We start from the raw sequence: 15,353 nt of genomic DNA, 5'->3' as shown, positions 1-15,353 counted from the left end.
CAGGAGAAACCATTTAAGCACAGACAATATTCCTCTATCAAATTTGAACATTTGGCATGCACAGGACTTGCCTGCCCTTTGTTGCGCACTGCACACCAAAAAAGAGAGCTGAAACTTAGGTGTGAAAGATGGGCAGTGATGAAAGCGTTGGTATGAAGAGTGAAGTGACCTAGGTGTGAAGAGAAGGGCACACGGTATGGAGCAGAATCACAGGAGAAACTACATAGAAGTGGAAATTGTGCTCCTGCAGCAGGAGATAAAACTCTAGCACCAGGCTCTGTACCTGGACAGGAGAGCCAACGTGTAGTGGGAGCAGCAATACAAATGGTACACCTGCACAGCAGAGGGATCAGAAGACAAATATGATTTACACTTCCATGCAGATCTATCATACATTCCTATGCGATAGAAATCATTGGGTTTTCTTTGCTTTGAAAGGAAAGTGTTAGCTTGGACGGAATGAGGATGAAACACCAAACTAGGGCAGCAAGTGCTCACACTACGTAGCCGCAGTATTTTCTTCAAGGCAGCTTGCGTATTCCTGAGATGTGTCTATAGTGCATCTGTTACCTCATGTTCTACATTAACAATGCATGCTTAGCTTTCCTTTTAGTTATAACCTAATACTGGTATTGGCAGACAATGTAAATTTGATTACAGCAATTATTTATCAGCTGTATAAATACTTCAGGAGTAAACCAAGTGTGAGAGAAAGCAAATGTCATAGTCCTTAGAGCAACTCAAAATGTAAGATATGAATACAATTTAAATAAATCCACATTTACTAGTTTAGCAATACAAGAATGGAACTCATAAGCACAAATTGAAGAAAAAATTAGTTTAAGTTTGTTTATTGTGATAACATTGTTCTGAACATCAATAAACATTGCACTGAAGTGTGGGTTACTGTACCCAAGATAGTCCAGTCTTAACAAAAACCACTATATCGGTATGGTCACAGATTTGACAGTTTTAAACACACTACCTTATTAGTGATTGGGTTGCTTGAATAATCAGATATTTCACTTCTTCAACATAAAAATGGAACAAACTAATGAAGAGAGTTTTCCTATCCTCAAACTCAACCAAAACGTAACTTTCATCTGGAAATAATTAACACTGCAATAAAGAAATCCAAACAATTCCATTCTATTCAGCAGAATTCAACTTTGGAAACTAAAACTTCTTTAGGCAAAAGTGACACTTCAAAGGCATCTCAAATCCATTATCTATTTTTGACATTTCATTATGAATATGCACTACAGTCATTTAAACAACTCATTCATATGACAGCATCTTCTGGAAGACTTGTATGAAATATTAACATGAAATCTTATTTTTTGTCTTTACCATAAGAGGATTCAGAGTTTGCTTCAGAAGTTCCATAACTGAGTCAATACAAGTGTTAAAACTTTTCCAGCTGAAAAAAAAATATTTGAAGGAATATACTGATGACAGGAAGCTGAGGATACACGAGCCATATTGCACATGCAGTTGTATAATGTTAGGGGTTAAAGCCCAACCTTTTGAAGTACAAGCATGTTTTGTACAGTGTAAAACGATGAATCCAGAAATGTGCACAAGTTACTGATCTTAAAATCATTATAGAAATGGGAAACGTCCAAGTCACTAACAAGTTCTGAATTGCAATGTTCCTTTATTAATCCCCAGACAGGTATCGTTGACTCAGCTTTTGACATGCTTCCAACGCTAAGAGGATCTGCATCTTCAACAACACAGTCTTAACAGGGATGTGTGCGCGCCTGCAGACACACACACTTAGAAGTTCCTCTTTCATAGAAAGAATGATTTCACTTGCGCTAGTTTTGAATACGCATAGCACAACTTGTTCTCAAACATTAACTTCAGGCCACTTCTCTTAATTAAACTAACAATAGATAGGCAAATGCGTAATTTTTATAAGCCCCACTTCATATTAATATTGCAGCACAAGCCTACGGTTTGATAGCAATGAGATGTCTTCTCTAGTCAATAAAGTGCCCAACAATCCAAATCATGTAGGTACACAATGACAGGTACAGTACCCCAAATTCTGTCCCTAAGCAGGGTTAACAAACAGTCTGAACAAAGCTTCAAATACAAGTCAATTAAAAAAAAAAAAAACCACCACAACCTACTTGTATCAGGAATACTCAAGAAATCTTTTACATTTTATCAAAACCCAAATATCAAAACTGTTACAGAGATTGAAAAGCAAATTTATTTTTTTTTTTTAAACTAAGCAACTTTTTAGACATCCCTATACTGCAAAATAAGAGGTCAGCAGAATGGGGAGCTCTTTGCAGCCACACCCATACCACACCAGCTTAAATTACACGCATTTGGAGATGGACCTGATACCATTTCTCCACCCCGCCCATTTATCCAAGTCCCCACCTTAAAATCCATAGCTTGTCTTTATGACAATCCAAAAAGATGAATAGGACTTAAGTGAAAAAAATTTACTCAGTAAAAATTAGCAAAACACAGCCAAACCTTAGTAACAATCTGCACAACTTAGAATCCCATCTCTGGTAAAATTTATCTTTCTGGAAGTGGTTTTTTTTTTTTATTTTTATTTTTTCCAAAAATCTGTGTAATACCAAGGCCACCAAGAATACATTAAGGATGGTACAGAAAATTTTGTCATCCACAAAGGACTGTTTTAGGAGAGGCAGCTTCACTCCCTTCATGAGAGATGGAATTAAAATATTATGTTGGGTTCTTATAAATTTTGAAGTATTTAAGTGACTTAAAAGCTCAAATTCTGTTAATTTTCAAAGCACTTAGTGATCATGAGAATTTCAGTTTCTATGGAATTTTATGGAATAAAAGGTAAGGAAATAAAGGAAAAATATACGGAATGATGTTTGCAAGCTTCTGACAGTGCAAAAAAATGCAGTACAGCAAAATGTGCTTTGAATTTAATCCATCAAATATACTTAAACACTGAGTAGTTTGGTGACAGGAGCAAGAATTCATTGAAACAGTCACGAAATGTCTTGTTCTCACTGCGTAAGAACAAGAAGGATGCCTTTCAAGTCACTTAACATGTATGGCACAGTGACAGGCAGGTGTATTTCCTTTCCCAACTTCATACTCCTGCTTTGAAAGAGAGGTTTCATGTTGACCCTGTCCCTCTCCCCTTCTTTTCTAACGTTTTATAGTCACAGGAATACACCGGAATTTTATCAGAAAAAAAAAAAAGAATACAAAAATTATTGCCCCCAAGTAGTTCACCAGTTGTCTAGCACTAGGCTGGTGTTATTTCAGAACATAGGGTTAAGACTCTAATCTATTAAGTTTAAGGCCTGATAAAGAAAATATTCATGGGGGTGGGGCAAAATCCTCTGAGCGCGCTCTTTTATGGGTAGTGAAAGAAAGAAAGATCCTCTCCTGCTTTCAGGCCATGTAAGCCAAAGCAGAGGGGCCTGCCCAAGCCATGTTTATATCAAAAGCAGCTCTGGCTAAGCACCGCAGCAGCAGCCGTACAAGTGCCTGCTCAAGATCACTCACACTTCCCTGCGCAGGAGTGTGTAGCCACTGGGAGCTGTGTGGGGAGAGAGCTTGGCCCTGGAGCCTGGTGGAAATTCTGGACGTGGCCGCCTTGGTGGGATTGTTAAGGCACGGCCTCAGGAACTTGCTTAAGGAGTGACAGGAAAGACTGTGTACCACGGAAAGCCTGGGACTGAAATATAAACGACTGTAGGCCTTAAGCCATCTGGGCTGGAAACATACAATTCTCACCACAGACCTGTCCTAAGGAGTTTAAATGTACCAACCCAACTTAAAAAGCAGAACTACCTTTGTTTTCAAGTATTTTTGGAGAGAGAAATACTAGCTGTTTTCACAGCTGATAAACACTAGACTTGGAATGCAATTTGTTCACAGGCTCTTGATCTGAACCTTAGAAATGACCAGCATGATGCTTACAAATAAACCAAAAGGAAAAAAAAAGAAAAAAGAGGTTTTATTCTGCTCTGCAGCATTTAACCGTTCTCATACCTGGAATCCCACTACTGAGCTGCATTTCCTTCCAGCTAGTGAAAACCTGTAATACAGAATTCTGGAAAGACCTGCAGTAGATAATTAAAAAATTAAATACATCATTTTTTTTAGTATAACAATTCCCTGAATATAATCTGTACATACTTTTTACTGGCCTACATAGCATACACACACACACGAATCTCCATAATGAAAAAAATTAAAATGCCAGCTCCCCAACTCTAACAGAAACGTTCAAGATTTCTTTTGGAAATTTAACATGAAATAGTGCAGCCTGAAAGCAACAAAAGCCATACAAGTATCTGAAGACAACTTTCAATTTAACAAGATAATTAAATAGTTTAAGCATTGCATATAAAAAAAGAAGCAGAATTAGTCTGAGCATTAATTGTACAAGCACAGTCTCGTACATGTGACAAAAGGCATATTTACATTTAAAGATGAATTTTATGTCTTCAGACTGTCAGGCTAGCAATATCTATACACTTTCTGTATTTTAGCTGAGAAAGAGCACACTGGGTCTTAGGTTCTGGCTCCTCTGCAAAATGGCCTAATTGCCCACCTGAACATTAGACCAGGTTTTTTATTAATAGGTCTGACATTCTATTTGGCAGTTTCCATATACTTTTTGGCTTTGTTTTAGAAAATATACTATTAAGACTAATACAAAAAAAAAAAATCTATGCTTACAATAAGGTCTGTATTGATGAAAATGCAAAGTCACTCAGCATTTAGTTGCCATGAAGCACTTGGGTACCACGGCCATCAATGACAGGCCAATTTCAAGTGCCTTAGTACAGGTATATAAAGACAAGCAACACAGACAAACAATATTACAAAAAAATAACAAAAAATGGACAGTAGCTTTGCATTTTCTTCATCTTACACCAACAGAGTTAAAGTGATTTCTTTAGTAAGACTTATGGTACCAGTATATAAATTAGCATCTTCATTAAGAAAGTTCTTCACATTTAAACTGAAGTTGAGTAGCTGAACATGAAATTCCGTTTCTAGGTGAGAAGTATTTTTCAAGCCAGATCTTCCATGTTAAGGTCAGGAAGAGGTTCTCTCCAATAGCAAAAGGAGCTGAATTCTGGGCATGGAAATGCAGAACTCTGTTCTTTATTAAGCAATGGGAACACATATTCCACAAGCTCACTTAGTCTGTAATACCTATATTAAAAAAAGAAGAAAGACCATTATTTAACAGTCTAGTCACTGTTAACTCTAGCCAAAAATGAGCTTTAGAAGTCTAGACCAGAAAACTATAGTCAAATAAGGTATAACTACTGCAGAAGCAATTTTCAATTTTATTTTGCCAGCTTACTTTTCTTTTCAAGAAGTTTCAGTTATGTATCCAAAGTGGTAAGTCTCTGGCAAATAAGTTTTTCATGTATCACATATAACAGAAGATCATAAGGAATCATCATGGTCACAACTGTAATTATTTTGTAATCTCATTCCCAAGTACTCTATTATTTCTCTAACTGAAATAATAAAAATGCTCTTACGAAGATTTGTTTCCTTTAGTCCGTTCTTGGATCAGTTCACCCTTTGGATTCACAGTAAATATTCTGCAGTCTGGAACTCCCACTTGCATGTAGGCATACACATCCTGTGAAAAGCATGAACAAACGCACATGCTTTAACACTTTCTTATTGAATGTGATATACCGAACAAATTCTTGAAGGAATAAGAAAACAGATTTAAAAGCTGATCCAATAGCATACAGTAAAATTCCCGAAAACAAATAAACAAAAACCACACATTGTAACAAAGCATCTCCCCCACCCCCACCCCTCAAGTCTTATTCTCAAGCCTTGGACCACAAATATGCACCACAAAATCTATACCACACAGTACTACTCGTACTACTCCTTGTGACAACATTCCTCTTAGGAATACCCCTTCTCTCGAGCTCAATTACAATAGCACTGAGCTGCAGAGAAAGTACAGGAACTGTGTGATAGGAAAAAAGATTCAAGCCTGAGGAGTATTGAATTCCTCTAGGTTATAATGCTGTCAAAACTGCTGAAAAAATATAGAAAGGTGTTAGGTATTTAGTTAAACGCTGGGAATCCTAATACATCCGTGTAATCTTTTTCCTAAAGGAATTCTAAAGCTATAGTTTTTATTTAAGAATCTGCATGGCCAAATCCATAGAAATAGCAGTGTCCCATTCCCATATTCAAACTTATATAGGCACAAAAAGAAAAGCCTACTTCCCTTCCCTCCCAAGTACTTCATGCATTTTAACCCTTCAAAGAGAAGGTCTCGGACTTACATTGGGCCTGTTTCCAAAAGCAGCATAGAAAGGCTGTTTACTGGGAGCAAACAAGTTCTTGATATCATTCAAACATTCGATTTTGAATTTTTCAGGCTTCTTTTCTATTACTTCCCTAGAATAAAAAATGAACAGTCAAATTCTAAATCATGACCAAGCAGCGGGTGCCCTCCTTCACCAATTTATCTGATATTTGTATTCTCATTATTTCCTGCTGTTAGTGTGGCTAGTTACAGACATTGGTAAATACCTTTCCAAGGATGATGCGAGAAACAATAATAGGATAAAAACAACGTTCACAGTAGAAATAGGTGAATAAACTAACTAAACTAGGCTAACTAAATGTGATGAAGTTCACAGCTCATGGGTGCAGTTTGTGAACCGCTTTTATCGTACATTACCATCTAGACCAAAAGCAGAAGACTGAAATCAATTACACATAAGCTTGTTACCATTCCTGCCTCTGAAAAATCTGCAGGACAATTAAGTGACCACAACAGAAGCTGCTGTCATTGTTGGCCATGACTCAGTTGTTTGCTTTTAATAATAATAATAATAAAATGAACAAAAAGACTTTTATGCTATTAGCTCTTCCCATCAAAAATGAGGCAGACTGTAGCTGGTTCAAAAGATTGGCTGGGATGAGCCACAGCTAAATTCCATACCCATCTGTAAGCAGTCACGTATGGAACACTCCCAGTATTGCAAGATCACTTAGTTTAACAGTCTATATTCCCCAGTTTTCTTTTTTTTTTTTTTTTTTTTTAAATCTGTCTTGCATAGGAGCACTGATGAAAGCAGAACCTAATAGTAATCACTCACAGATTGGAAGAATATAGAAAGTAGAAAACAAGCTGCTCTGTGACAGGTATTTTCTGTTTAGCAGCCACATCTAATGTGTCCGTAGAAACAAAAGTATATTTCAAGTGAAATTCATACAAATAGCCTATAAGTGATCACTAGAGGGGCACTGAGTGTCAGTAGCAAGCCAAGCAGAGAGCAGAATGTTTGGATACACAGTTATAATGATCAGCATCCCAAGTCTTTTTTAATTTGCTTCCTACTCTGAGATGAGGAGGGAATGGATGTCTGAAATCCCACATGCTTACCTATGAAATGCAGAAAATAAACTGCTGGGGGACAACATGAGAGGTCCCCTGGGAAGAATTGTTCCTTTGTCATTCACCCAGTGTAGGTATCCTCTAGTTATATCTGCCATTCCAATGGCACGGGCAGAACAGTACAGAAACTTGTAACCATTTCTGGAAAAGAAATACCAACTTGGTTCATTTTCCTGCTGAAGATATTTGTCAACACAGGCATTCTGTACCAGCAGCATCCAGAGGCACCAGTTTAGGTACTGACTTCCTGCAGTGAGCTTCACAAACTCCTAGGAAAAAGACTGTTCTGCTATTATAAAATCAGAACAGCATGTAATAGTTTGAAAACACGACTCAATCAAAACTGAGAAACAGGAAATGCAAGAAGAACAAGGATGGTAATACTAAGATTACATATTTAGATGGACTCAGATCTGTTTAGATAAATGTCACATTGGTTTCACCCAGTTTCCATAATATTGGATACCAGATCTCCTGTCTTGTTTGTTGTTTTTGCTGTTGTTGTGGTGTTTTTGTTTTTTTGTTTTTCCCTCCAGATTGTTACCAGAATTTGCAACTCATAGCAAAGGAAGCACAAGCAGCATTCATCAGGCCCCTAATTTTTTTCCTACAGACTCCGTAGATCCATCTGTTAAACAGATTTGTACACAGTTACTGCATACACAAAAGGCTCGAGTGTTTATGTGCATTTTCAAAGACATGATTCAATTTGGCAAATAATTCCAAAATTACTCTTCTATTATACACTGAGCACAAAACAAAGTTCTGGTTATCTTCCACAGACTGCATGGGGCCAGAGACAAAATTTAGCTCTGTGTAACACCACACACACAAAAAAAAGGATTGCCAAGACCCCAGATTTATTTTAGTGGAAAGAAAAACTATTAAACGTTAAACCAAAGATAAAAATGGATTATTTTAAGTGGATGACAAAGTGTTTTAACAGTTAGCCATCCTGTTATCCTCAATACGAATTATTATTTCTAGCGTCAATGCGTGTGTTTTTTTGGTATGGTTTGTTCGAAAGTTTGTTAAACGAATGACCAAATCTAAGGGAGAGAAACAACGAAGCTTTATTCTGCATAAAGTTCTTGGACATAGATACGATAAGGCTATATTCCTCTTAACTGCACACTACATTTGTAAGGCTGTGGTTCACTATACTTCTGAATTAAATACCTCACCACTGCTACAACAGTGAAATCATCTTTCATCTCCTTCCCTCTTCTAGTCACACGAGCTGCCTCTGCAGGCTCTTGTAGACAAGGTGAGCACATTCAGGTGACTAACCCAGAGAGCAGATGGGGAAATTGCTGATTTGCTGGATGGCGTTAGCTTACTTCAGAAGCACAGCAAAGTGAGTGACAGAACTTGAACCAGGCCGCTAGCCTTTGTGTCAGTGGCAAGTTATTAGCTTCATTTCAGAACACAAAAATGCATCCTAAGGAGACTTCACTTGACTTTGATAGCAAACAGTAAAACACAGAATATTTAGATATTGGGAGGACACTGTTTAGGTTTGAATTTACAGTGTGCCATGCTTGTAAAGACTTTGTGATCAACCTGAGTTGGTGAAAATAAACATATGCATGACTGTTTGAGAAGCTATTTCTATTATGGTTCTCTCTCATAGCCACAATGGTATTATACAGTTTTTAAGAACTCAAATGCAGAATCAAACATTTGAAAAAGGAACTAGTGAAAGTGTTGGCTTTCATTCCTATTGAAGTATACATCTGAGGGAAAAACTTAGTTTTGTTTGTATATGACAGAAGTAGCTCCCTTCCGTCATTTAGACCAACACATCGTACTGGATTGCAAAATTATTAACAGCAATTCAATTACCTGCCCATTAATTCCCAAATTCCAGAAAGCCCTAGTTGCTCATAAATCACATACTCACTCATTTATGGAATGATAGAGTTTTGCAATGCCCTGATGAGTCCAGTCCTTGCCAAACTGAGGGAGGATATGTCCTAAAGCATCAGACCTAAAAGAAAATTGGAGATAGGTGAAACTAACTGTATGAGTTTCGTTAAAGACAACTATTAATGAATAAACAATTTATGAGTATTTACAGAAATACCTCTGCAGAAGGTCCTAACCATTGCAAATGAGAAGTGGTACTAGATATAGTACTAATTAGTATCTACTAGTTAGTACTAGATAGGCCATAAAGCACAAGTCAGTTTCCAAGTTAACCTATGGTTGCTAAACCGAGAGAAGTCTGACTGAAAGGGCAGTTGCCACACGCTAGTCACACTAGTCTCTTAAAAGAGATTTTCTAGTTTGCTGTACAAATTGAAATCAAATCAACAAGTATTTCTTATAGCTGTTAAGAATGTTAAGTCACCTTAAATCAAGCTTCTTTATCTGATCTTGAAAAGCAGGATAGCATCAATAAAGCAAGATAACGTATTGAATACAAAGAAAAAATGGTATTTACTTGGTTATTGTTCCATCAATGTCTGATATGATGATTTTGTCATTCCAGTTCCAGAGATATATTGTTCCTGCACAACGGCAAGTCCCTTGATACTGGGTTGTAATACTAAATACAACATCATTAGGGCCATCTCTGAGTTTCAGCTTCGCCTTTAGAATAAATTGAAATATAGAATTTTTAGAATCATAAATAAACTCTCAGAAAAAGGCTTCTATAATCTTCCTCCTCTACTTTGATCAACTCTTCAAAAAAGTGAACTATGGTTTAACAATGGCACAATTTCACCGGTAAAGTCTGTTTTGTACTGGCTACATGTATTTGCCCATAAGTTCTATATTTGATTACAGCAGCACTGACTACAGCAGTAACAAAAAGTGTTTGACTCTTTCCTATTTTAATTCTTGTTATTACCATAGGCTTACATTATTAGCAAATACTATTTGCTAACATGTTAGCATATAAATAACTGATCTGTTTAGTAAATGTGTAAACAACCAAGCATGCAATGGCATTTTCTACCTAGTGGGTGCTTTCCTCAAAATTCTTCCATGATGGAGATCATATATTTAGCCAGCAGAAGGAACTTGTAAATTAGATTGAAACGAATAAACAGCACACCAACTTAGATATACAGTTAAGATCCCGGGATATCCAAATTGCAGAAAGTGACTATGTCAACTTTTTTGGCAACATATTTTTTAAAATCAAAATACAGAATCATGATCCTTAAAAAAAATAATAATGCAGCTGCCCATACTAGCAATTGAAAATACTTAAATTTTAAATTTAAAAAGAAAACTAAACATTGCATTTTAAATTTCCCCATTCCTTTTTTCTACTGCTGAAAGAGTAAGCCAATAGCATTTTTGCCTTTGTGAAATGTATTTATACTTACCTTGTAACAATGAGAAAAAAAATCCAACTTTTACAGTCAAACAAAGAATAGAACTATGACGCATCCCATGTGCAAGGAAGGCATGCCACTTACTATTTGGTCCGAAGAGAGTCTAAGTGACTTCTTGTAAGATGGAATGTTCCCATGGGTTGGATGCTCTACTGTAGAATCTATTTTCAAGGATTCCTTCAACTCTTGTGATGCTTCATCACTAGAAGAGTCATCTTCTGGAGGTCTAACATGACATCAAAGAGAATAAATGTAAGCGCCAGAAAAATCTGTCTTTAATGCTGAAACACTCCTACGCAAGATTAAGTTCTGGTTATGCCAAGGATTCACTACTAGCCTGATAGCAGTGATTAACAAAGTCCAAAGTCTATTTCATGCCCAGAAAAAGTCAGTACATGCCTATAAGCAAATAAGACTTGTAAAGCATGCTACTGTTGATGAAGCTCTAAGTATTACTATGCATAGTCTAGCTGGATCCACACATGATAAAATTAGTAAAGACAGTGTCAAGTGGTCACTAATACTGTGTTGATTAATTAAGTATACTGCAGATGAAAAGGGATACTGAGAGTAATAGTGTCCTGTTTTTAAAGAAAAGCTGTCACAGTCACTACGTTTTTTAATTCTATGTGATAAATTAGCAGAGTAGCTCACCTTTTAAGGTTATTCAGATTTGTTTTTCTGCTAATTAGAGATTTTAAGATTAAAAGTAGCATTTAATTTATCTGAATTTCACAGTATATTCAGTTTCTTAAATCTTAAGGACAAAAACATTTACAAGTATCTTCATAAAATCATGGGAAAATATGAGTGTACATATTTAGACTGAAACAATTTTGTGCTAAATACTGCTAGTTTCCCATTACAATCTTGGGCAACTTGTGTACTGTAATTAATGCTATTTTATTGTTTCAATTATTTCATGTTACAAAAAATGCAGATGGTTTAAGTTATTCAAAGAATATTACAGTTATACAAAAGAACATCAAACGATATCTCAAACAATCGCACAAGTAAATTATAGGGTGGTGACCCATTGCTAAAGGTTACCATATATGTCTTTGTTGTTCTGTCAGTTACATCGGGATTTAGGAAGTAAAAACAATAGGATTCAGGACATAACTGTAGTGTATTTGTAGTTCCTACAATGTTTACTGCCACATAATTTTGTTGAGTTGTTTGCCAAACATATCTGGCTTCTCTTCAATAGCTTAGAGGAAAACGTTTCTCCCACAGTGAACTCCTACTGAATTCTTCCTCGAGAGAGAGAGGGAGGGAGGGGACAAAAGAGGAAAGGAGAGAGAGAAAGACGGAGAGACTATTCAGTACACAAAATAGTCTTCAGGCAGGAACACACCTACTATTAACTTGCTCTTTTATAGTTGCTGGCAGTTCATTTGCTCTTTGCGCCTCAGACTTCCCCTCTTTTGCCTCTGGTATCTAAAGCAACATGACAATAAAGAACATATTGATATTTAAGCATTTTAAAATGATCCAAGTGAACTCAACAGTTCATATGTAAGCAAACAGCTATCAGTATAGTACATACGCTACATCAAGTCTCAGAATCACTTATTCTGTAAATTATTTAACAAAAGGTTCCTTATGAAGAAGCGATCTGTTAAAGCTTTTTGGTCTACCAAGAAAAAAAAACACTCCACGCACCAGAAACTGAGAAATACTAGTTTAACGTGATGAATTTAGCATTAAAGGAAAGTCAATCTCTAAGCTTATAAAAATCAGATTTTTAAAAAAGAGAAAATTTAAGACATATTCAAGGTTTAGATAGTTTAATCTAAAATGGGGTGTCTCAGCATAACATCTACTGTGCACCTACTTAATTTGTGTATAAATTCCTAAAACATATTGCAGTGACTGAAGAGTAGCTTTGACTTGACTAAGCTTATGGCTTAGAACAAAGGATTTGAAGAATACTGTGCAAAAGCTGAATAAATTGTTGAAGTAACTAGGAACAATGAAAAATTATGTAGTATTTGAGATGAAATGTTCAGTAATAGCAATAGCTACTGCAACAGTGAATAACTCCCAGCTGGCAGTCAGTGACAGAGCTGTATGAGCAGTGTTCTGAGGCACTTTTGACAAACGGAGTTTTAGAATCTTTTAATATATGAGGAAAATATAAATCAATTACCTGTTTAGTCATGCTTTCTCTCTTGCGCCAGAACCACCACCTTCCAGACTTCTTTGGCATCTTTTCTTTGACCCAAGACTCAACAGTAGCCTGAAAAAATAGGCATGTTTTTAAGTTTGTGTAGAAAAAACAGAATAAAAAGATAACCATGTATTACTACATACAAAATCTTTAAAGAAGGATACATCTCATTTACCTTAGGCAAACTTTTCTGAAACACTTGCAAACTCAGAATCATTGGAGCAGCCAACGCCCAGTTATAATACCTGTTTTAAAACACATTATTGATAAGTTATTACAAAACCTGAACAGAGGTAAATAAATACCAGTGTGCAGACTGCCCTTTTCTTGATGAAAAGATGCGTTTCCTGCCAACAACTAGTTTGTTGCAAGTGGACTTATTTTAATATACACACCAACATCAGTGCTGAAACGAAATCTCACTTTGATTTTGAGCTAAAAGCTTGCATTAAACTTAGCTTTAAGCATTTTCTTTATGACCAAGAAGCAGATCCATCAAAAAATAAATCAAAATGGAAGCTGAGAAATGCACTCACTTTATATGGTAGATTTTAAGTATGTTTCTCTATGAATTAATTTTATGATACAGAGAACTTACCTGTTGTAAATCCTTATTACCAAATTAGGATTGTCTATGAGTCCAGGGTTTTCAGCAAATTCATGGTAAGTAATAATATGTTCCATGAACTTTTCTGCAACAGAAGCGGATTTGGATTAAAATTAGTAATATAAAATCCTAAGATGTCTGATTAGTCTGTATCTAGGAAAATGCTTTGCTGTTTCAGAGTCTTTGCTAATTTTGCAGCATCACTCAAGATACACTAATGTGGCCTACCTGTCAAGAGTCTGACTGCCTTCTCAGTAGCAGGGAAAGCCTCATAACACTTTAACAGTCACAAGAAGTAAGAAATAAGAAACTAGAAGAAGGATTTGTTCATAATATGCATGTAAAGTTCACTGGATGACTTAAGTATTAGGATGATCATTAAAAAAGTAATACTAAAAACACTGATGAAAATTATGCACTACTAGAAGCTCACTCAAAATGCATACAACTTCAGTGCTGAAGTTAATGTTGTTAGCACTGAAGTTAGCACTAAGAATCACCAGGTAAGAAAGCTAAAGGTTAACAAACATTTAGGACGGGAAAAGTAGAGCAGGAGATAAGATAGTCCAAGATAATATTAGTCTCTCAATGGCTAAAAAACACCACCAAAGGAAAACACCAGGCGATTAGGAAGAATACAGTTTGTGAAGATTTATATTGGAGTAAACAAGGAACTGCAGACAGAAATAAGAATGGTTAGTCAAATGTATAATATGTAACATGAAAAAGGAGATAAGCGTTTCTCAAGACTCCGTGTGCTCTTGATTAACTTAAGGCTAAATTCCACAACCTCTGCTTGGCAAATGCTTGAGAATTGTAGAAAATTGAATATGTTTCTCAACATAAGCCTAATTATAGGCCAAAGCTTCGTAAGGTAGAAATGAGAGTATTCAAGCCACTTCATTTAACTGCCTGAGCTTTACTACCGTTTATGATTTAGTTTCTCACGTACCTTTAGAAATCTCCCCGTTTTCATTGAGACCTCCACAAAGTGAGAGTGTAACATCAGGCAAGTCCATCGCAGAATCAGACATGCACTCTGTGCCACTATCAGCAGCTGCGCTTCCTACTGATTGGGGTGACTGAGAACCAGAAAGGGTATCTGACTCGGTCCACTGCCTGAAGCCTGGATCAGAATCACTATAGGGGAGGGAAAAAAAAAAAAAAAAAAAGGAAAAAAAGAATCACATTTTCCATAATTATTTTACTTGCAAACAGATGTATAGATTTTAGATTACAGAACATGCTGTATGATTACTCGAAAATGATTTTGCTGTTGCATTTCTATAACGTCCTGCATCATTTTACAACATAAATACATAAATTTAATAATAAAGAGAAATCAGACACACATGCAAACCCTTTATTAACCTCCACTGATGGCGTCCAATTCTCCTCCCAATGTCCATCTAAATTGGGAAATAATTACATTTCTTTTGTCTGCAACAAAACTGGATTTAAATGAGGAAAATTCCTCTAGATTCTATAGTCACAGAACAATACCATGCTCCTCAGTCTTTACCAGAATGTTGTAGAATAAGAATAAGAAGGAAAAGGGACATTGCTTAACGTTTTTAGAACACTGTTTGGAAAAAAACTACAATAGGTTGTCTTTTAAATAAGAAAAATACCACACTGTCATCTAAAGTTACAATTATTAGTAACTAACAAAATAAAACTAAAGCTTTTTACAGTTATGTTCTCCTGTTGCTATCAATCCTGCCCCCAGACCCACAAAAACTGAAAAGTGCAGTTGTTTTTTTTTTAAACACAGGTCAACAGAAGTTAGACACTTCTTCCTTATTAGGC

General features: G+C 36.1%; 1 protein-coding gene across 2 annotated transcripts in view; it reads right to left on the bottom strand.

The window, feature by feature from the left end:
- Positions 1 to 3,952: 3,952 nt before the first annotated feature.
- Positions 3,953 to 15,353, bottom strand: part of LPIN2 (lipin 2) — a 43,579-nt gene continuing 32,178 nt past the window's right edge. For both annotated transcript variants that reach the window (XM_035564134.2, XM_035564133.2), the window contains exons 9-20: positions 14,497 to 14,684; positions 13,536 to 13,629; positions 13,113 to 13,182; positions 12,917 to 13,006; positions 12,122 to 12,204; positions 10,849 to 10,990; positions 9,861 to 10,009; positions 9,318 to 9,404; positions 7,403 to 7,555; positions 6,294 to 6,408; positions 5,520 to 5,623; positions 3,953 to 5,181 (exon numbers count right to left, since the gene is read on the bottom strand). In XM_035564134.2, coding sequence (XP_035420027.1) covers positions 5,037 to 5,181; positions 5,520 to 5,623; positions 6,294 to 6,408; positions 7,403 to 7,555; positions 9,318 to 9,404; positions 9,861 to 10,009; positions 10,849 to 10,990; positions 12,122 to 12,204; positions 12,917 to 13,006; positions 13,113 to 13,182; positions 13,536 to 13,629; positions 14,497 to 14,684 — 1,420 coding nt within the window. In that variant the 3' untranslated portion in view covers positions 3,953 to 5,036. The remainder of the gene's footprint in view (positions 5,182 to 5,519; positions 5,624 to 6,293; positions 6,409 to 7,402; positions 7,556 to 9,317; positions 9,405 to 9,860; positions 10,010 to 10,848; positions 10,991 to 12,121; positions 12,205 to 12,916; positions 13,007 to 13,112; positions 13,183 to 13,535; positions 13,630 to 14,496; positions 14,685 to 15,353) is intronic.

The sequence above is a fragment of the Cygnus atratus genome, chromosome 2, assembly GCF_013377495.2.
Source record: "Cygnus atratus isolate AKBS03 ecotype Queensland, Australia chromosome 2, CAtr_DNAZoo_HiC_assembly, whole genome shotgun sequence".
Classification (NCBI taxonomy): domain Eukaryota; kingdom Metazoa; phylum Chordata; class Aves; order Anseriformes; family Anatidae; genus Cygnus; species Cygnus atratus.
This window is presented reverse-complemented; position numbering and strand designations above follow the sequence as displayed.